General features: G+C 38.6%; 1 protein-coding gene across 2 annotated transcripts in view; it reads left to right on the forward strand.

Annotated features, from left to right (window-relative positions):
- BMPR1A (bone morphogenetic protein receptor type 1A) overlaps positions 1–21,706 on the forward strand; it is a 74,212-nt gene that overhangs the window by 39,134 nt on the left and 13,372 nt on the right. For both annotated transcript variants that reach the window (XM_071438706.1, XM_071438705.1), the window contains one exon: positions 13,393–13,600. In XM_071438706.1, coding sequence (XP_071294807.1) covers positions 13,534–13,600 — 67 coding nt within the window. In that variant the 5' untranslated portion in view covers positions 13,393–13,533. The remainder of the gene's footprint in view (positions 1–13,392; positions 13,601–21,706) is intronic.

Consider the following 21,706-nt stretch of genomic DNA (forward strand, 5'->3'; position numbering starts at 1 on the left):
CCTTAGTTTGCCTTGCCTGCAGCAAGGCACGAGTTAGAAGGACGTTAAAAGACCTCTAACATACAACTGCTGAACCAATAACTTTAGTTGACAGTTTAGGAATAACTTCCTACTTTTCAGCTTCTACTGTTGCTAGAGTTGTTCTAGTGTCCTCCAAACCAGTAGTGGTAGGAGCATCTTTTATGTGATGGAGCTCATTCATTCAATAGCCAGAAACACATTCCAGGTGCTTCAGAATGAAGGATGCCAGTGCTGAAGTGGTATTCCTGCAATGATTTTCTTATTAATCATCAAGGCTACCTAAGATCCTCTCTGTTCTGTTAGGAAACAATTATTTTATAAGGTTGGGTTAGCTGCCATTGAATTTCCTTGGTGGCAAACTATTTGCTAGGAGTTAATTCCATAACAAACAGGCTGAGCCACTTGAGGCTCAAACCACAAATGGGAAATACAGGTCAGTGTGCTCAAAGCATTTTCCAGGAGTGGAGGAACCAGACATCCGTGTCATCTTGTGAATCAGTTGATCAAAACAGGAAGTGCCAGTGGTTCCACTCTGGGGCTGCTCTGTTCTGCAGTGTCCTCCTAACAGGACTTTGCTTACTACCATTGCCCCTGGCTTATCCCAGCTTGTTCCAGTAGCCTCATCATCCTGACCTCAGACCACACAAAACAAGAGCCTTCCTATTGCTAGGTCAAGACTGTCGGGCTCAGCAAGGTCAGATTAACCTGCTGAGAATCCCTTCATTTTTATGTTGGCTCTGTTTGGCTCAGGAGCTCCTCTGAAAAGTGTCAAGGACAACAGATTTCAAAGAAATCTAGACAAGTTCCTGTGTAGTAAAAGGAAACTAAATTTTCTATTTTATTTCTGTATCTGAGGATGGGAATTTTATGGGGTAGGATAGAGAACAATTTAAGATCTAACAGTGAGAAAAGCTTACGAGGAATGCATTTGCAGTGCAGTCTGAAGATATTTATATTGACAGGAATATATTTTGCCACCAAATTATTGTAACATGGATATGTAATTAGAAACATACCAGATTGCCTTTTTTGCTTATTTTCTATTTAGTGTTTAGATTAGGAATAATAAAATGTAGGTTTCAACTGCGCATTAATACAGAGAGGGATTAATTTTGCTTTCAGGAGTTGTTTTCTTTCCTTTTTTTTCTCCTTGAGCCAAAACAAAGCAAATAAATGTTTCTTTCTGATGGTAGTATTTTGAAGCAGTCCTAAGTAGTTAGTTGTGGAGTAGGTTCCTCTAAACTAGGTTGAAAAGTCAAGAATGTCCTTCTCCAGAGGTTCCAAGGTTGTAAAGGTACAGTAAGTTTCATGAAATGTTAGGTGAAATGTTTTTAAAATGTTTCAGTTGATACAGAATTTAATTAAAATAATTCTAGGGGTCGATTTCAAATGTATTTTAAAATAGTAAATATTAAAATAACAAGCAGCTTAACTTGTTAGCTTACCAAAATCTAAGACTGGTTTAAATAAGAGTCTTTTTATAATATCCTTAATGCCTATAAAGACACTGTGATAGAAACATTCTAATTTTCTTATTTCTAAACCAGATGTATGCACCCTCCTTTAAAAAAATTACTTGGTGTGCCATAGCCAAGTCTATGTAAAGAAAGGATATTTTTATCATGTCCTTAAAATATGTATGTTTTGAGTTTACAGCACAGTACAGGAATTTCAGGGTATCTTGAGTAAAAATCTGAATCTGTTTAGAGTAATTGTAGAGGGGTCAGTAGTCACATCTGTTAGGAGAATTTCCACGGTGGAGATGTGCAGAGGGGTTCCCAAATGGCTACACTTCACCAGGCTTCAAACACATTTTGTTGTTCTAAGATCTGAAATTCCTGTTCTCGTTCAAACATGCTCGTTCAAGTTGCTGGTGTTTGAAAAACAATTATTTGTTTCAGTTGGCAGGTAAAGCCTATGAACGTTTTTTACAGAAACAGTTCAGTCCCAGGCTTTCAGTGGGATGAAAGTGAAGTGATAAGGCATCTGCCTGTGCAGAGGAGAGTCCCTGAAGTCTTTGAGAAGGCAGTGTATGAAAAGAGGGATATTTATACAGGTGTCTTGAAGTTCCGTGCCTTTTGAGTTGTTTTGGAATTTGCAAATGTACACTTGCAATCTACTCGGTTTCCCCTCCCCTCAGTAAATTTCATGTTTGGTGATACCACCAATCTCTGAATTAATAAGACTTTTTTAATGGGCAAGGAGGAAAAAAGTTTGCTTTATTGTTCTTTAAAATTTGCACAGGCACCCACCAAAGCCACTCTATCACTCCCCTCTCCATGGGTGGAGGGAAAGACCAGGAGAGGTCACTCACTGACTGCCAGTGATTGCAAAACAGACTCAATTTGGGAATATTGATTAACAAAATCAGAGCTGGGCAAGAAGTAGAAATCTTAAACCTTCTTCCCACTCCTCCCTCCTTCCTGGGCCCTACCTCCCCTCTCCAGCAGGGAAGGGAACTGGGGAATGGGGCTTGTGGTCAGTTCATCACACATTCCTGCTGCTGCTTAGGGAAGAGAGTGCCTTCCCTGCTGCACAGACTGCTGCAGCTTGGGTCAGTTCCCTGGGGTGCAGCCCTTCAGGCACAGCCTGCTCTGATGAGAGTCCTCCATGGGGTCACAAGTCCTGCCAGGAAATGTGCAGTGTGCCAGGACCCTCTCCAGCCCAGGTTTCCCGTGGGTTCACAGACATCCACCTGCTCTGGTGTGGGCTCCTTCACGGGCTGCAGGTGGATCTCTGCATCCCCATGGTCCTCCATGGGCTGCAGGGGCACACCATGGTGTACCACAGGCTGCAGGGGAATCTTCTCTGGCACCTAGAGCACCTCATGCCTCTCCTTCTGCACTGACCTTGGTGTCTGCAGGGTTGTTTTTCTCACATATTCTCCCTCCTCTCTTCTCTGGCTGCAGGCACATCTGTGCAATAACTTTTTTTCATTCTTGAATATGTTATCTTAGTAGCATTATTATCATTCCTGATGGGCTCGGCCTTGGTCAGCAGTGGGTCCATCCTGGAGCCAGCTGGCGTTGGCTGAACAAGCCTCTGGCAGCTTCTCACAGAAGCCACCCCTTTAGCCCCCTGCTACCAAAACCTCGTCACACTGGCCCAATAAATTACTGCAGTCTTTCATCTGCTGCTTTGGTTTCAGTACGGTGCTTAACTCAAATGTGTGAAAAATCTCAAAAGAAAAAAGGGAAATGGAAAAATACTTAGGATGTGGTAGAGGATTGCAAGATACTATATAGTGCTTAATAGAGAAGGTTCAATAGTGATGGCTTTTCTGTCCCCTTTCTCTCTGCCAAAAATAATCCTGTATTCTCTTCAACTAGCAACAAAAATTGTTTCCTGTTATGGAATTTGTGGTTTTCCTGTAACCTCAATTTTTCCTTCACAGATTTAATTTGAATCAGCCTTAATTCCGTCCTATTAGAGGTGATTCATGTAAGCTAAAGAATCCTGAAAGAAAGAAGTTTTTGATAGTGAAGATGTGGAAGGAATAAATCACCCCTAGATGGAATAACAGCTTTGACAAAAGCAACATAAGAAAAAGCAGAATGAGACAGTTTTAAGAATGTGATCTTGACTGACTGGGAAATAATTGAATTGCCAAAGTTAATGCAGACGTGACTTAGGAGGAACATGGCTTTGCTTTTAAGATTTTTAGCTTAAGGAACTGTTGAGACATCAGAGGAGATACCTTCAAGCTTAAGGATGATGGGAGAGTGGAGGAAATGTTTGCAATAAAAAATAATGTTCAAGTCATCCCTGCAATACTGAGTATGGGCAGTTTAAGTCATATGCTGTGATGGTCAAAGAGAAAAGTAGGAAACCAAGTGAAATTCATAGAAGGAATATATCATATAATCTCTGTACCTTTTTAGCTTCTTTCTGTCTTAGTCCAGGTGCTTTCTTACAATATGGAGAGAAAATGAAAGATTGAATGGAAAAAATTACAGATTTTATTAGTTGAATGTGAACTTCACTTAATCTAAAACCAAACCAAGCTTCTACCCTATATGTTGATTTCTTGCTGTCCTGAGTTCTACTGTGTAACAGTTGTTGAAAAATGTTTCACGGTGTGTTTAAAATAACCTTTTTGCACTAAGAAAAGAACTGGTGTAGTTGGTTGATTACAAATGGGAGATTTTTAATCACATTAATCTCATGACCAGAAAGCTCTTGTTTGCTTTTGAATTTTGTGTGCAAAAAAAAATTAACAGTATTGCTTTAGCACTTCAGTGCAGGGAAATAGAGGATTATAACTGTTGAAGTAAACATTACCTTTGAACTCTGTTTTTGTCTGCCTATTGAAAGATTACTGTGTTTGGGTTTGGAAATGTCTTTGAAGGTATATTTGATGAAAGTACATTGTTCAAACTTAAGAGGAGTATTTGTGTGCATGTGCATGCCATGTTGTTTCTGTAGTTATTTAACCAAGCGGATCTACAGTGCACTTAGAGTTTAACTTAAGTTTGCATTAAAATCTGTTTTTATCTCAGCAAGACTTGCAGAACACTGACAGGGTGAGATAGTGCTCAGACACATACATTTAGAGTCCTGGAAAATTTTCCCAGAGCAATAATAGTTTCTTACATATGTCACATTGAAATTAAATGTTGCAGATGAAAATAGATGCTGAATGCAGCATATAATTAATTTAACATTATTTGTCCTGTGTAAGCACTTTCCTAATATAGCAATCTAGTTTAATATATCCACTATGTGTGAGTTAACTGTAGGTGAGCATGTCACACTTCACACATAGGCATTTATCACTCTGATACTGAGACTATCTGAACACTTTGCAGGTTCTATGTAAGATAATGAATGATTTTAGTTTAGGCTATTCTAAACTTGCCACTGATAATACTTGCTCACTTCTTTTGCCCTTGCTGTGAAGGTGGTAACCTACTCGTGTTCTATGCCTGGAGTTTGTAATCTCGTAAAAATATCCCCAGCATGAGTTTCTAGGGTGAAGTGAAGGCTCACAGATGACAAAAGTTAGTCAACTATTCATTAAAATTCCAAAGAATAAGAAAGATTGCAATTTTAAGTTATAAGGGTAATATAACTAACACAAAGAACAAACTTAATAGATAAACATAATTTGCAAATTACATCTATCTAAAATTTTGTTTCTGTAGTAAGAATACTTAAAAAATAACTTCCCCCTGCCAGAGCAGTTTTGAGGAGGATTAACAAGCAGCACCTACAATTCCACTTATTTGTCCCATCCAGCTATTAAAATGCCTCTTTGTAAATCTGATGGAGACCACTCCTCTGAGGATATCTGGGTGTTATTTACAGTGATTTGTGGGAACAGCTAGACAGGGAGTTTTCCTCTCAGCAGAGTACAGTGCCTCCGTGGGCATGGCAAGCAGGTGAGGAAAGTGAGGATTAAGGCTTACCTTGCTAAGCAGCGTTTTGTATTAGCAAATCTTCCTGATGTTGAACTTGCTAGTCTTGTCTCTGCTGTTTGTATGTGTTGAGCAAATACTGTCAAAGAAAGCTCATCTCTCACCCATTGCAGTGGGGAGCACAGAATTCGATGATTTAAAAATTACTTTGCTTGTTTATGAAGTAATATTTACAAGTGTGTTTTTATCTTATTCATGAAACGACATATGAATTCACTTGGACAGCTGTTACCTTCTGAGTAGCAGAACAAAAAAATATGTCCATGTTGACAGTTTGAGGCGTTGTGAGGGCAAGCAGTTCGCTTCTTGTGAAATGCTCTTCTGTCGGCCTTTTTTAATACTAGATCACGTCACTTGCTCTAAAAGGGACACCACAGTCCCTTTGTCACATACCAGAGGGAAAGGGTTTGCAGATGTGTAAGCAGGCAGATTCCCCTGTGTAAAGGCATCACCACTTGCAGTTTAGAGGGGTTGGTTTGTATTTTTGGCTGAGGGTTGTCTTCATAAGTAATGTTTCCTGTCTGTTCTCAGTAATTTGAAATTCCATCTTCCAGGTGTAAATTAAAAGGAAGGGGGATTTAAAAGCTCCTCTCTGTTACCCCTTCCTAAATTTATTTATTTTCAGTTCCGTATGGAAAGCATACCCATTAATAACTCTGATGTCCACAGTGTAGTGTGGGGAGTGAGGGCTCCGTGCATTATCAGGTGTTGACTCTTTTGACCTTGGTAATTACTAATCTATGCAATCGGGCCTTTCTGAGCCTTGTCAGCCTCGCTTGTTTAGCGTTTTATTTATTTTATTAGTTTCTACAAGTCCTGAATAGGAAAAAGGGATTTAAAGAGAACCCCCCCAAAAAAGAAACCCAACCCCTATGTTTATTCTTAAGGGGTGGAGGTCTTCTAGAGGGGAGCTGGCTTGCAGAGGGGGAAGACAGTATTCTTATGCTAATCCAGGCTCTGGATAAGGAGCAAAGCAGCCGTGCAAACAATGGAAGTGGAGCCAGAAAGTCTGCGCTGCAGTCTAGCACGCCTTGAAAAGCATGTCAGGCCGGGCGCCTTGGGCTGCCGGGAGGGGCCGCGGGGGGAGCGCCTCCCGCTCGCTTTATGGAGCTGGCGGCGGGCCAGCGCGCTCGGAAAAACCTTAGTACCTAGAAAACGAGAGTTAGCGCTGGAAGAGGCGAGGGCAGGAGGGAGAGAAGTAGTTTATAGTCTTGCTTTTTTTTTTCATGCTAAAAAAGCTAACTCCCAAACCCCGTATTGAGTTGTCTCAGCTTTGTTGCTGTTGTCTTCTCCTTTGTACCAAAAATTGAAATTCAAGTGATGCGTCTTTTAAATAGCAGCCACATTTTCTAAAGGTTGTGCGTGAGAGAGGCCGGCTTTAGCAAGGTGCCCCTGCTGGGCAATGAGTTTACACCTCCCTCCTGTGGGCGAAGCGCTCGGGCCGGGAGGCGCGCCGGGAGCCGGAGCTGCGGGCCGGCCTGGGCACGGCAGGGCAGGGAGGTGCCCTGGCTCCGGCCCCCCGCTCCTCTGCCGGGACGCACCGATGGCACGGACCCACGGCAAAGCAGCGGTTTGTCCAGCATGCCAGTATTGATTGAAGTCCGGGACCAAAAATACAGGCTGTTTTCCTTAGGCATCGTGAAATGAAAAATGTGCTCTTTGAGCAGTGAACAAAAACCCGGTTTTTGCAGAACTCTTCTTCTTGAGTTCCGTAATTTGCATAATCACTTTCACTTTGGACACATAAAGAAGTTGTGAATTTCTTCTTCTAGGTTGGGCAGAGGTTATAGGTGTAGCAGAAGCAAGCCAAGATCATGGGAGTTAAGTAAAATAAATGCTTACCCTGTCAATTTCTGGATCTGGGTTTTTTGCTCTTTTTTTACCTAGATTAATGAATAACTGTCTTTAAATTACAAAAAAAAAAAAAAAAAAAAAGTTGTGAAAACATTCATTAGTCTTAATAGTGCTAAAAGTCATGTTGCACATTAGAAACCTTCTGTGAAGGCATTTATAATTTTGAAGGCACTGGTGCACTTATTTTAGGCTCCTTTCTCCACTTTTAAAAAATGTGAGCAAACGTATATTCAGGATTGTGGCCCATCTTTTTTCCTTTTCTCAGCCCAGGTATATTATTTGCGTCAAATTGTTGAAACTCAGAGCCAAAATGTGTGATAAGTCTTGTAGGCAGTATAGTATGAACAAAATATTTTTATCAGTAACATGTAAAATTTCTAACAGTTTTGATAATTTCTTTTCCCTTGCTACTTATGTTCGGTGAACAAAAGTATGTTTCTTATGAATGAGATCTAAAAGGTTTAAGTTATGATTCCTATTTGTAGTTACTAAATTTAGAGATGGAATGCATTACGTGTGGAGACTTTTCTCCTTGTTCACATTGACTGGTATGACAGTAAGGAACTAGCAAAAATGATAAATAGATTATAAAAACATATGAGAAGGATAGCTTCTGGGTAGAATAGCAGAAGTTGATATCATTGTAGAAAGAGCATGGATGTCCATTTTCTAATTGTCCTAAGGGCAGAAGCTCTAAGCCAGCTAATCACTTCCAAAGTGAAGGAGTTGAGAAAAGAGGGAAATGGGTCAAGGTGAATAAAAATTGTGTAGTGACATTTTCTCTGAATATGTTCAAATATGACATTTTCTCTGAATATGTTCAAATAAAAGAAGGTGTCGTGTTTGTAACACATTAGGATATGTCTGAATACCTGCTTGTAGTGGGAAAACAATTTTGCTGAATATCATAGCAGTTAATTTATTTGAAGAAACTTTTTAGCAGTAAGTTAATTGGAAGCTCAGAGTAACAGTAAGATGGGCATTCAGGAGTGCAGTGAGCAGCATCCCCAATTACCCAATTTTGCTGGGCATGGTAGAAAGCAGCTAGGCTTTCATTTCTTCACAGTTAACAACTTTGTTTATGAAACAGACAGATATATCATAATTTAGTATTTTGCCTTCTAAATGCTGTCGTGATTTGATATTTACCAGCAATGGGAAATCTTTGTTTCAGGAGATTATCTGTTTGACTGTCCAAGGTGGATTTTGGTGGCTTTTCCCACTGATTAGAAATAAGAAGTTCTTTTCCAAGACTGAGCTCCCCTGCTGCAAAAAACCTGTTGTTAGGGTCTTGTGTTTTTTGAATGAGCAAATGTGTTGCAGTGCATGTGTTCTAAACACATGGTTCTATATGTACTACAGAGAGAACTAAGATTTCTTTTTTCATTCTTTTGAGAAGTATATAATACACACAGTTGCACTTCATTTAGCATTTCAGTTTTCACTATAGTTTCTAGAAGGAGAAAGGACTTGTATAATTTACACAGTCCCTTGGCTTTTAAATTTATGCAGTCAGGAATAGTTTTAAATAATTCTTACACAATCCACAGTTCAGGGGAATTGTTTCTGTGAGCTTGAACAGATTAGTGCCTAAATAGGGCCTTACATGAAGTTGTTTTTGTTGATGGCCATGTAGTCATCAGGCTTGCAATAATAACCAGCAGGCTTCTCCATCAGCTATAGGATTTCTTGACAGATTTTGGGGGTGGATTTACCTTGCTTGTTTAATTTAACATATTGACAGCACTCAAGCATAGGTAGTTTCTTCAACAGTTTGTGTAAGCATGCCTTGCAATAGAATAATAAAAACACATTTAAAAAGTAGGTTTTGTACATTTGACAGAATTACACAGTATTTGACAGAATTACACAGTACACAGACTGAAACTTTCTTCTTGTTATGGGCTTGATTAAATTTGACTGTTTGACTTTGGATAAACTGAAGCTAACTATAGCCCTTTTTGTATTAATAATGAAATGTAGTCCCGGATCAGTCTGTTCCTGTCCTGACACCTGTAGCTACATGAGATGGTGTCCTTTGAAAAATAAAGACTAATTAAGTTTTTGGACTCTATTTAGTCTGAAAATCTGCCCTACAACCTTCTAACCAGTGGTTTGGAATTGTCTTCTAATTTCTGTACCAAATGAATTTTAATGGCTAATCCATAGCTTCTTGTTGAACCAGTAATTTTCTTAAGATTGAATAGCTGTCTGTCTTTCATTGTGTTTATTCCTGTTATGTTGTCAAAGTGTAGTTATTTACCCATCAGTTTTAACTGTCTTAATTTTATTATTTTTCTTTTCTTTTTATCTCCTAATGTCTTTCTTTCCTTGAGATAGTATCCTTCTAGATGGGTGTTGAATTTATCAATCATGTTATCTTTGTGCTATTCATGCCTTGCTGTTTTCCCTGGGAAATTTTCCTAACTAGAGTTGTGTTTGTGTCTTTATCCCAGCCACATCACATGGATGTGTCTGATGTTCTAGAATCAGTTGGTGTCCTTGGACATAGCTGTCTCTTATGTGCGAGCTTCTAGTCTGTGTGAAGCAGAAATTCCCAATATGCATGACTTTTCCAATTTCATGCTGTTGTACTTCATTCCATTTGTTACTTTAGTTCTTCACATGACCCAAATCTTCCTGCATAAAGACAGCGCTCAGCTGAACTGACAATTTGTTTGTCAGCAATTTTTTTAAAGTTTTTGCTTCTGTGCCTACTTCATTAATGAAAAGGGTGAGTATTCTTCAGTCAAGCTGAATCAAGAATCAAGGTCCTCAGATGCCATTTGAACTAGGCTACTAATCTCTGTTCTTGAAACTACTTGTCTGCCCTGTAGTGAATTCTTTACTGTTCTTATAATCCCTCTTTTCTTCATCCAAATGAGTAATTTTCTTTGTGGCACCATATCAGGTTTTTTCATAATCTTCCAGGGAAGCTGTTGTTGCACACTGACTTAGACTGACAGTTCACTTTATCTCTGGCATTCTGTTCATCTCAAAGTCCTGTTCAAAACAGTCCCTGTGATTGAGGTAATATGCTTGCAGTTACCTAAGTTGCTTCTTGCCCCAGTTACACGTCAGAGAACTGTTTAGTAAGTTTTAGTTTTGTTGTGTTTAAATACTTGAACTTGGTGTTAATGTACTGCTGCAAATGGTTTGAAAGGTCTTGTCTGTTGAAGTGGATTGTATGTTCTAATTCTTGTGAAGTCTAAGATTGACATTTTTTCATGTGTTCCCCTTATACAATACTATCTTTGTTGTTACATTCACCACTATCATTCTTTATTGAAACTTGGAACAGCACAGCTCATTTGGTTTGGGGATCATGCTGTTACAAATATTACATAGCCACATCTAAAGAACAGTTACCACTGAACTCCATGCTTTCAGAGTTGGTTTGGGCCATGTGAGAGATCTTGCACACTTCAGCTTCATATATTTGGAGTCATACAGAATGTTGGGCTGGACTGCTGTGATAGTGCTGTGAATTCACTGCTGAGTTCCAGTTCAGAAAAAAACCACAGTTTAATAATAAAAGCATTTTGTTCAATAAATGATTACTAAGAAGGATAATAAAATACAGTGTAGGAAAATCAGGTGTTACCATTGATGAATAAATTACTTTTTAGAGGATTATAGTTGAACACTTCATGGCTACAGGAGAAGAGATTGAGAACTTTGAAATGACCTGATTGGCTTATGGATTTTAATTTCTTCAGCATCATTCTGTTGGCAGAGTAGCATTCCAAGTGTTAATTGCTGCTTTAATATATTTGAAGGGGTTATTTAGTTGTGTCATTCTAAACTGTTATATCAGGCAGGTTGTGGAGAAATTCCAGCTGTTGCTCTTTCAATTTTGTGCCTTAGCCAGGGTTCCTAGTCTTCCTCTTTAATAGGCGTCTGGAAGGGTACTTTTTGTTTTAAAATGGGGAATTAGAATTTGTTCTCTTTGATTTTTATTGCATGGTTTCATAGACAATATTATATTTTATGTATGTGTATATGTGAAAAGGGAAGTATTGCTGGAAGGAAGATCGAAGTACAAAATACTGGTGGAGAACATTTTTTTCTTGAATAGGCTTGGACAGCATTTCTGGAAACTACCTTAGAGTGTGTCACTGAACAAAAATTACCATGAAATTGGAGTGAGTTGCATTGAAATGGTTAATTTCTTCAATTTTTTCTTTTTTTTTTTGGTAACATGCTGTGTGGTACAGGGGCAAATGCATGTTCCTGTGCTGGTGTGCCCTCTGGTGAACTGGGGTGCAAGATCACCAAATTTTAAACACTTGCACTTCCTACTCTTGCTATGTACAACAGTGCAAATATATGTTCTTTCTGAAACTGGACAGAACAGAAATTATTTTTAAAACACGTTAAACAGACTATTACTAAGATTTATTTGGTTTTGCTTGGTAGAATACCATAAATAAAGCCTTTGTTGTTATTGCTGCATAAAGCTGTTGGCAGTTTTCAAATTCCACATGTTTTATTGAGGATTGGAAGTTCATTGCCATTGAAACACAGAATCAAGCATTAATACTTACTCACTTAGGTTGCTGGCCTGATGTTTTATAGCTAGAAGGACATACCTGGTAACTGTCAGAATTGGTGTTGTGGCATAGGGACACTAAAGCGTGACTATTTTTGCTGTCACACCGCTTTTCCCTCTGCCTGGCCAGGAAGTTTACTCTGAAGTTCCTGGTGCTCGGTGGTTTGCGCAGTGCGCGATTCCGAGTCCGTCCCACCACAGCCTGGCAATAATCCTGCCCAGGGCCGCGGCTGCCGTGGGGCTGGGGGTGCCTGGCTCCCTCTTTGTGGCTGCATTAGGGAGAAGTCAGAGACGTGTGAAAAGTAGGCCAGGGGTCGGGGCAGTGCCGCGCCCGCTGAAATTGGAAGTGACGGACGCCTCCCGGCTCAGCCGCTAATTTGCCTCCATGTTAAATGCCTCCGAAGACTCATTAAAATGAAAAGTTCTTGGGTCTCGCCGACACACAGATTGAGTTATTGATGCTGGAAGCGGCCACCAACAGTAATTGCTGCCCATCCCCGAGCGAACGCCCGTCCTGGCATTCATGAGCAGCGCCAGGCTGACAGGGGTCAGGGGGGTCAACCCCACCGAAACGAGGCCGAGGAGAGGCAAAATCAGGGCTCTGTTCCTCTTTGTGCAGCTTCGCTTTTGTTGCAAGGAACTATTGAGGTGTTCAAGCTGCTTTTTAGTCCTTTGAGGCCCAATTACATTCCCCTCATGCATCACCATTGAAAAGTTCTGTGAGCGGAACGTGACCACAACTACTGCAGTCTGAAAAAGTGACTTCTTACTTAGTTTGGCTGTCTTAGCTGTATGTTCACCCACTGCACAAGAGCAGAATTATGTTTTATTTGTGGAGCAAATGGCATGTACATACGGTAGTGTAATTTGCACACAGCTTGGGAATCCAGGATGTAATGATTTTGAATTGCAGTTAGTGTTGTCTTTTTTCTGCAGTACTCTTCTAGGAGAAAAAAGTAACAAGATAAGTATATTAGGTAACCAAACTAACTGTTAAATTTAATGCAAGTTTGGTTTTCATCCATCAGAGAGGCTGGGGATTTTTTGCAATAAAGCTTCTCTACCAGCAGTTTTCAACAAGTGGCCTAACATGGTCTAACTGCTTCCCTCCCCCCCCCAGTATTATGGGAAGTCACCATTTGCATTTAATTTTTATGGGAAATAATATAAAGAAGGTCTCATTTCTGTAAAGAAAATAGTTTTCAAACAGATATACATGTTAAATCTGTTAAGTACTACCTATAACAGCTATATGCAAGTCTAAAATTATATATCTGTGACCAGTGAGTTGACATATCTAATATTTTTAATAGGAATATGAAAACATCCCTGTGGGTTGTTACCAAAAGTTTATATTTCAGAAGAACCCTGCTATTCCGTTAGATAGTAAACATAGCTAATGTTTTCAGATACTAATGTTAATAAACACATGGGGTTTTTTGGTTGGGTTTGTTGGTTATGCTCAGCATGATGACCATCTTTAGGGTTTTCTTCTTGTTTCACAAATACATGAAGTTTTTAAACATTTTGTTTTATTGTATTTTCCAGGAAACAAAGGTGGAGAAGCCCCAGAAGCATCCTTGCAGCCAAGCACCGAATCTTGTATTAGGCTTCACCGAGCAGCCTGAGCTTAGCATTTGTCACGCAGAGGGGCCGGTCGCCCTGCACAGGAAGGATTAAAAGTGAACAATGACTCGATTGAGAGTTCATGAGCAATTGCTTGGAGCCTATCTGCTTATCATTCTCCATGTTCAAGGTAAATATAAACTAGTTGAAGTAAGCTTATCTTTCTGATTTGTAGCAGAGTTGTGCGTTTTCCAGTGGTTGAAATAGGATTTTTTTCTTTTGGAGTTTATTTTGCGGACAGGTGACTTTACTGGCCTGATGTGCCATGTGGATGCTTCCCTAAAAAGAAGGACATTCTAGTGGTCATTCATTGTAGTCTAGAATAGGTCTATTTTAGCAAATACTTAAATAGAAACAATACCAAAAATGCCTAGTACATGACAGAGCAAGTTGGATGAGCAGCAGAAGTTAAGGCTTGACTTTCTGAATTTCAGTTCCCTCTGTGTGTGAATATTTGATCTCTTTAACTTGACCCACAGAAGAACTTGCAGTGTGCAGTTCCCCATGCCTTTTGATGCTCCTAATCTAAATTAACTTGTTGTGCCTACTTGATGGGCCAAGGTGAGGCCATGGACTACTCACAGATACCCTTGTTTTCAGTTAGTGAAGATAATCACTTGTATGTCTGTTGTCTTTCCATACATCAATTATCAAAAAACTTCTGAAAATCCAGTTATCATTAGAACTTTAACTCCTCTGTTAAATTGGGTTGAATTGAAAATATACATCCCTGGTTGGGTCTCTGTGTAAGAGTGTTTGTTCTCCCAGCTGTGCACTCCTCCTGTGTTTAAGTACACAGAGCTTTCCAGATATTTTCAGAAAATAGAGAAAACAAATTTGGTACTGCCATTTAAATACTTGAGTATAAAAGGGTTATATTCTCATTCCATACTTGGATTAGTGCTTGATTTTGAGACACTGTGTGAGATACTTACTTTCAAGAATAACAATTCAATGAACCCATTAAAATGGGGAGAGGAGGAAGCCTGGTAAGTACCCAGATGCTGATCTTTTTGTTTTGTTTCTGGTGTGAATCTGCAATATTAGTTTAAAGGATATGGCAGAGCTGTCTCTTCAAAGCCTGAGCTTGATACATCTGTTTGGACAGAAATAGCCTAGTTTAGGGTATACTTGAAGTCTGTAGTAGATTTACAAATATTTGCAGGTAGCTGTAAGGTGCTTAGATTAGGTTATGGGAATAAACTGAAGAAAATTTCATTGAGACATTAGGAAAGAAATTTTGACTGAATGTGGTTAAGTATTACAAAAGGGTGCCTGGGGAAGTGGTGCAATATTCATCCTTAGAGGTAGTCAGAACTTTACTGCAATGACTGAACAACCTGGTCTGATGGAGAAGTTGGGCCTGCTTTGAGCAGGTAGTGGTACCAAGTGGTACCAGGTGACTTCCAGAGATCTCTTCTGCTCTAAAAATACTCAGACATAATGTTTTGCTGTGGAGCTTCTTCTATTTGTATCCAAGCAGTCTTGCAGCTTCTGGTGGAAGAGACCATCTTCTTCCCTTGTTCCCTTGAGGAGGCTGGGAGTAATATGCTTTGTTCTTTTTGCTGAAGTCATGGTTACTCCTCTGCATTAGCCAATATTTAGCATTTTAATAACAAGCAATAGCAACTGAAGAGGTTTTTTTCCTCTCTAGATTCAAATAGAAATAATAATACAAATATTCAAGTCTTCTAGTGGCTTAAAATTAAATTACATTAACTCCTTCCATGATCACGGTGATTAATAACAGTTCAGTAAATAACTTACAGTAAGCAATATAGATAAATTAAGTTTAAAGACTGAAAATTATTTTTCACCTTTAAATGAAGATATTTCTTTATCTTAGAAATTTTCCTGACTTTCAAATCAATACTGCGGGAGTTCTGAAAGCCATGGAAAAGTTGAGCTTATTGAAATGTTGTCAGTTCTGTGCAAGTTGCCTAAGGGCTTTTCATCAAATGTACAAAATATGCTTGGTTTCCAGGGGTAGTGAGGAAAAAACCAGTCAAGTCTCTCTGCTTTTCCCTAGATTCATGGGGGAGGAAAGAATTAAGATCATAGTCATAAAGCATTTGAAATTTTTATAGGAAAGAGACAATCTAAAGTGAAAAGTTTAAACCATTGAAAAAGTAGTTTCAACAAGGAAAATATATGCAGGGTGTTAGAAAAATGCATCATAAAGCAATCAACAGAGGAGAAAAAGATTCATTAGGAAGAATTGAAGAGAATTTGTGTGATTTACAGAAAAAGGAAGAAAAAGCAGATAAAGTAGAAACCAGTGTGTGTACTTTCAGTGTCTGGCATCCAGGTTAATGGTTTGCTCTCTTGGGGTTTTTTTTGGAGGCTTCTTCAGAATGTTAGGAATTTCAGAGCTTACCAAGACCTGAGAGAATGATAAAAGCAAATGTGTCTGTATGGCTGCATGTATATATACATACCAGATTCCTTAACAGGTAACTTGAAAAAGCAAGTGGCTGCATGTGTTGATTACTGTGAAAATATTCTTACAGTAACAACAGAAGCCAGAGGCAGTTCCATGACATTACTGGTGAATAGCTGCAGTTTCTCAGGTTGGTACTATGCAGCACAGGAACCCAGTGCTTATCCTTTGGGTTATATCTTTCTAGCTTTGAGACTTCCTCACTTACTTTGAGAAATAGTCAAAAATGAGCCTGGGTTGCAGATGGGCAGATTTAATAGCAAGCTCTTCAATTAAAACATTTTGTATTTCCTTTCTTGCTCTGGAACACTTTTGCAGTAGCTTTCAGTCTGTGACTTGCTCTGCATCTTCATCCACCTCATTTTTCTGATCTAAGGCAAGAGGTCTTGGGCTTCAGACAGTCCTTTGTGGCTGCCCTAAACAGTTTTTGTCTTCCCAGAAGTGCAGGGTTTTCATGCAGAGAACCACTTTTACTTCCAAGTAGAGTATTTCTTTGTTGTTATAGTGCATTGATGAGCATGCCTGATCAATATATGTAGCAGTAATAAAGTGCTTAACATCTACTTAAACATGTTCTCATAAATTTGCTTCTTCATTGCTGGCAGTTTACTTCCCATGTGGTTCATCACACATTTATGTATTCTTCAGAGACACCACAGAAGACCAGTATTTTAATCCTTGTAAATTGGTTGACTAAAAATGCATTAATGCCACTTGATATGCATAAAGATATATTAAAAGTCAAATTTAAAAATAATTAGTGTTAATATTAAATATTAAAATGGATTTAAAGTTGCCACTGTTAGTGAACTAAAAAAAAAACCTGTTGATTTTAGTTCACTGCTCTAATTACTTTTATTCAAATACTTGATATAGATAAGGTATGTATTAAGATTTATTTTAAAAACTTTATGCACTCTCTCAATTTCAGGTGAAGTAGTTAACTGAATTTGAATGTGTAAACTAATCTGAAACAAAATTCTAAAATCTATCAAAGGAACTTACAGTTCCAGGTAGCTGATTCATTATTTGAAAACACTAGTTCTGTTTCTTAGTGATTTCCCCAGTTAATGGCTGCATCTGTTTTTAAAACATGGGCAGCAACAGTTTTCTTATAAATTTGTCTGATTAAAATTCTTCCAAGGGATTATTTAAAGTTGATCTATTTCTTTATTAGAATTTCACGTTTAGTTTTAAGTAACTTTATTCTTTAAAAACCCTTTTAATTTAAATTAGAATGCAGTGTACTTTTTAAGAAAAATGCACAAAATTTTCAAGTCTCTGGCTTTTATATTGAGTGCATAAGAACAGAGCAGTCTTCAGAAGTGACTTTTGGAGAAGGGAAGTGGGAGCAGAGGCTGAGGACGGCAGGCTGGGAAGCAGAGCAGGCAGGGGCTGCCTGTCTGTGTTGAGCACTGATGTAGCTCCTGGGAGAGCTGGAAGGACAGGAGAGAGGTTTTAAACCTCTGTAGTCTGGGAACATGCTGTGACTTTTAGGAACCAGTTCTGCTAGATGGAGCTACCTCTAACATGCCTGGTCTTTGGAGATCACAGCCTTGATATATAAGAAAGCACTGTAGGGAGAACTATGGTTACAATGCCAAACATAGAGTTTGGAGAAGCATTTAAAATACTTTCTTTGCACTCATACAATTTTTCTGATTTTTAAAAAAATTATTTTGTCTTTGAAGAGCAAGTGCTAGTATTGTATTCAAGCTGTGTCAGTTGTACTGAGGTTTAATTCACATAACAGAACATGTTAAATCATTATGAAAGTTTGTGATAGGCAGAAAGGTGAAATGTGCTTACTGGAGTGGGGGATTTTGCTGTATCTGCATCCTAAAGCAGGAAAAAGTAATTTAGAGCTACCACATAAAAATGTCAAGGTATGCCTTTTTCATAAGGAAGGCATGTCTAACATAAAGAGCTCTGGTACAACTTTCATCTTTGATGAAAAGAGCCCAGTGGCATCAGCACCAGCAGGGAGGCAGGTGAAGGGGCTCTTCTGACTAAGATTCTTCTTACTTATATATTGAATTTCTTAGAGTTTACAAGCATGGATCAGAGTAGCTAGAAAGAGTATGCCTCTAGCACCATACTTCTGCTAGGACAAATCCCTTTAAAGGATAATGTAGTCTGGAATAGAAATGTTTTTATGGGCAACACCTATATTGTGAACTCAGAAAGCTGTCAAACAACTTGACTGCCATAGGCCATATTGGACCTTCCTTTGTGGAGAAAGAGAGGATACGGTTAAGTAAAAAATTGTAGGCATAATTTGGCTTTTGTATTTGTCTTTGTACACTTACTGTTGTCTCTGCATTTCATAGAGCTGGTTTTTATGGGTCACACAAATCTTTTCTTAGATCAGAAGACTTAATGAAATGATATCTGTATCCTGGCATTGAGTTGCAAGCAGGTTAACTGGGGTTTTAGTGATTAGTAACACTGCAGTGTCACGCACAGTACATTTTTAAGATTTATCCATGTTAATATTCATATTTGAAGCGTGCTTTCAAGTAGACTTAAATTTCTAACCTAGTGAGATTTTTAATATCCTGTGCTTCTTTGAAATACATTTTATAGTCTTAAGTTATTTTCTGTGACTGGAAGAAGCAGTGCTTTGAATAATTTATATTTTTGATCAAAGGCTGGATATGATACATTGTAAGGCGTTGTTCTGTTTTAACAATTTGTTTTATTATTAGCTTTTGAAATTTTTATTTATTTTATTAATATAAAGTTTAATTTTAAACAGAAAACCATTTAAGTGTTGTCCTGTTTGTAACAGTTGTTCACACTTGTAGAAATCTACAATGCATGCAGTGTATCATGGGGCAGAGTAGAAGACAAAATCAGAACTTGAAGTCCCATCAGCTTTTTTCTCATCAGTGTCTTAGACTGCAGTAAAGTCAGGAGAATGTTCCACCCTTACTGTGATATTTTGTTGAATGTTGTAACTTTGTAATGCAGCAAAATGCACATTACATGCAGTTTGTGTGTTTAGAAGTCTAAGATACTGTCATTCTCAAGGCTGGATAAGCAGGCTGGAAGTGATCTAGGATCTTGAACAAGCTCACCAGTGTGTGATAGCTCATTTGTTGCTCATGTGTATTATTGTGCCCCATGAGCTCTGTTCAGTTTGCAGGTGGAGGTTAGGAAATAGTGGAAAGGAAGCTTTGCTGTGCCTGAGGTCTCTGGATGCTGCGTTTCAGTGCACAATGCACTGCACTTACACCTTTGAAGGTCATGTGAGATTTGTGTATGTATGTTTGTTAGCTGTACTGCAGAGTGACAACTGCAAGTGTCATGGAAAAGAAGAGATTAATTACATCATCAAGTAGTGTAGTGTCACAAGACCCTAAAACATGATCCTCCCTTTGCCTCTCTGTTCCCAGGGGAAGATGCAGCAGTGTGAATGTCTGAGAGCTGGAACACTGAGGGTGGGGACATAAACCTTGGAGCAAGATGTTCTTTAGGCCTATCCTTAGTTCTCTCTTGTTCATTTACTCAGTATTTATTGACCAGGAAGAACAGCAATGAAGCATCCTGTGAGTTCAGGGCCTTCATTTGCCCTCTCAACATCTAAGGTGGATGGAAGCCAAGTCTTTCCATGCTTGACTCCCATCCCCATACCTAGCAGCTTTAAGATGGACACTAATGAGTCTTGAAGTACTGAGGATGAATTGCAGCACTGCAGTAAAGGATACAGTTAGGTATCCCAGCTGGAGGCAATTAAAAACTGTTTTGTGAAGTAATCCCAAACTTCCACAAAATTTTCCTATTCTCTTCCCTGGGTACTCAAACTCCCGTCTAAGAAGAGTTCTGCTTACAGTCTTAGGAAGTAAAAATGTAAGAGTGAAGTGATTTTTTCCCCCCTCCATTCTTTGTGCAGTTCAGGTATTACCTGTAAGATGAAAGCAGGCTACTGTGGAGTTTTGCATTACAAAAATAATGAAATTGTAGCCTGTTCTTGCTTTGAATAAAAATCTTTGCCTATAGAAACTGAACAAAAGACAAAGATGCTATTTCTTTGAGAACACAGTTATCTGTTTTGGATTTTATGTGGCATGTGCTTTTCATAAATCTTGTAATGCAATCCATCTTAATAAATGAAGAGGGAAATGTATTTCATGTCACTTTTAGTATAAAAGGTTGGTATACCTGTAGTCATGCTTCAGTGTTAGTTTACAGAGAATTATACTGCTTTAAAAGATGCCAGACATGCACAAAAATGTTGTTCTTTCTGTTCTGAGCTAGGAGAAGCCATGCTTTAAGGGTTCCTTGAATTTCTCATCTAATAAACTGAAAAAACATTGCATTCAGTGCAATGTTTTTGATGAATGATCAGGGTAGGAAAATGGATGAGTGACTGTAAGACACTGATCATAAGGTACCATAAAGACTTTTAACATGTGGAAGGTTCCTGAAGATAAGAGAGATTTATAACATCAATTGTGGAAGATACTGTATTCATTCAACAAAATCAGAAAGACAGTATTTATACATATGCTTTTGTACAGTGGCTTTTGCTTTAAATATTAAGTAGAATTACCTGTTCTCTGAGCAGGCAAGGATCTCTTAAATGTGAATACTGAATGTTTTGTAATGTCTCTAGCAAAGTATTAAAATTACCTTTCAATTTATGCTGGGAAGAAATATGTAGAAAGAGAAGGGGGGTGGATGGAGGAGCTGTTTCAATTGTACAGGATTCCTCTTGGTTAAATCAGAAGCACCTATAACTTACTGTTATTCTAGCATTGGATCTTGTTTCTTGTGAACAGTCTGTACAGATCAGGACTATTTAACTTGGGCATTACTGAAATACTCTTTGAAGACTACATATTAAATAAAGCACTGCTCTGTCATGTCAGTGTTTAGGTAAATGGTGTATTTCTCAGGATGTTCTCTTAGTTATATCCAGAAGAAGCTCAGTTGCGTTACTTTGCTGCATTGGACAGTGCACTAGGTGTGCTTTATTAACCAGATGAGGAAATCTGCAAGTCTCCTATTTTCAGTACAGTAGGATCAAATTTCACAAGTATTTAATTGGCACTTGTCTAAATGACACAGTGGATGTTACAGCAGAGTGATGCAGAGGGCTCTGTCTGCAAGAGGTTTTAATCAAGTTTTTCTGGACACATTTCAAGCAAGGTACAACAGGACACTAATATTCTCATCACTCTACAGCTCATGTTTGCTAGGTTTGACAGGAAGCCCAAGAATCTGTTTGAAGACACTTTGAGTTTCCTGGTCAGGTTTCTTTTCCTTAGAAAAACTGAAATTTTTATTGTGACCTATGGTGACTTATTTATGTATAACTGAATTTGTAAAAGCTTCTGCTGGTCCTGACTGGCTGCTGGCTTATCTTGCCAACACTGAGCCTCACACAGAACCTTGCTGTAATTTGTGCCAGTGCAAGTAATAGTTTGTTCACAGCTCTTCTCTCTGTATTTGGTTCATACCTTGAGGATTTAGAGCCAAGGTGGTGGACAGAAAGAGATTAAAATTGTGTATGATAAAGCTGAAGGAGATGGGTAAAGATGTTCTCATCTGATAGAGTAATCACATAGCATATTCCCAATAAGGCAGACAGTGTTCATCATTTTTGTTCTGGATGTTCTTCACTAAGAAGAAAATGGATGTTTTCTTCTGAATGCCTAGACTCACAGAACCACTTGAATAATATGATCAAGAAAGAATAATGTTTAACTCTGCTACTGTTGAGAAACTGAGGGCTACTTGTAACATGATGCAGCCCTGTTTCTATTCTGTGAAAGCTCGTTTGGATGGATG

Source organism: Agelaius tricolor, unplaced genomic scaffold (assembly GCF_023055355.1).
Source record: "Agelaius tricolor isolate 1412-34295 unplaced genomic scaffold, bAgeTri1.0.p SCAF_13, whole genome shotgun sequence".
In the NCBI taxonomy this organism is placed as follows: Eukaryota; Metazoa; Chordata; class Aves; order Passeriformes; family Icteridae; genus Agelaius; species Agelaius tricolor.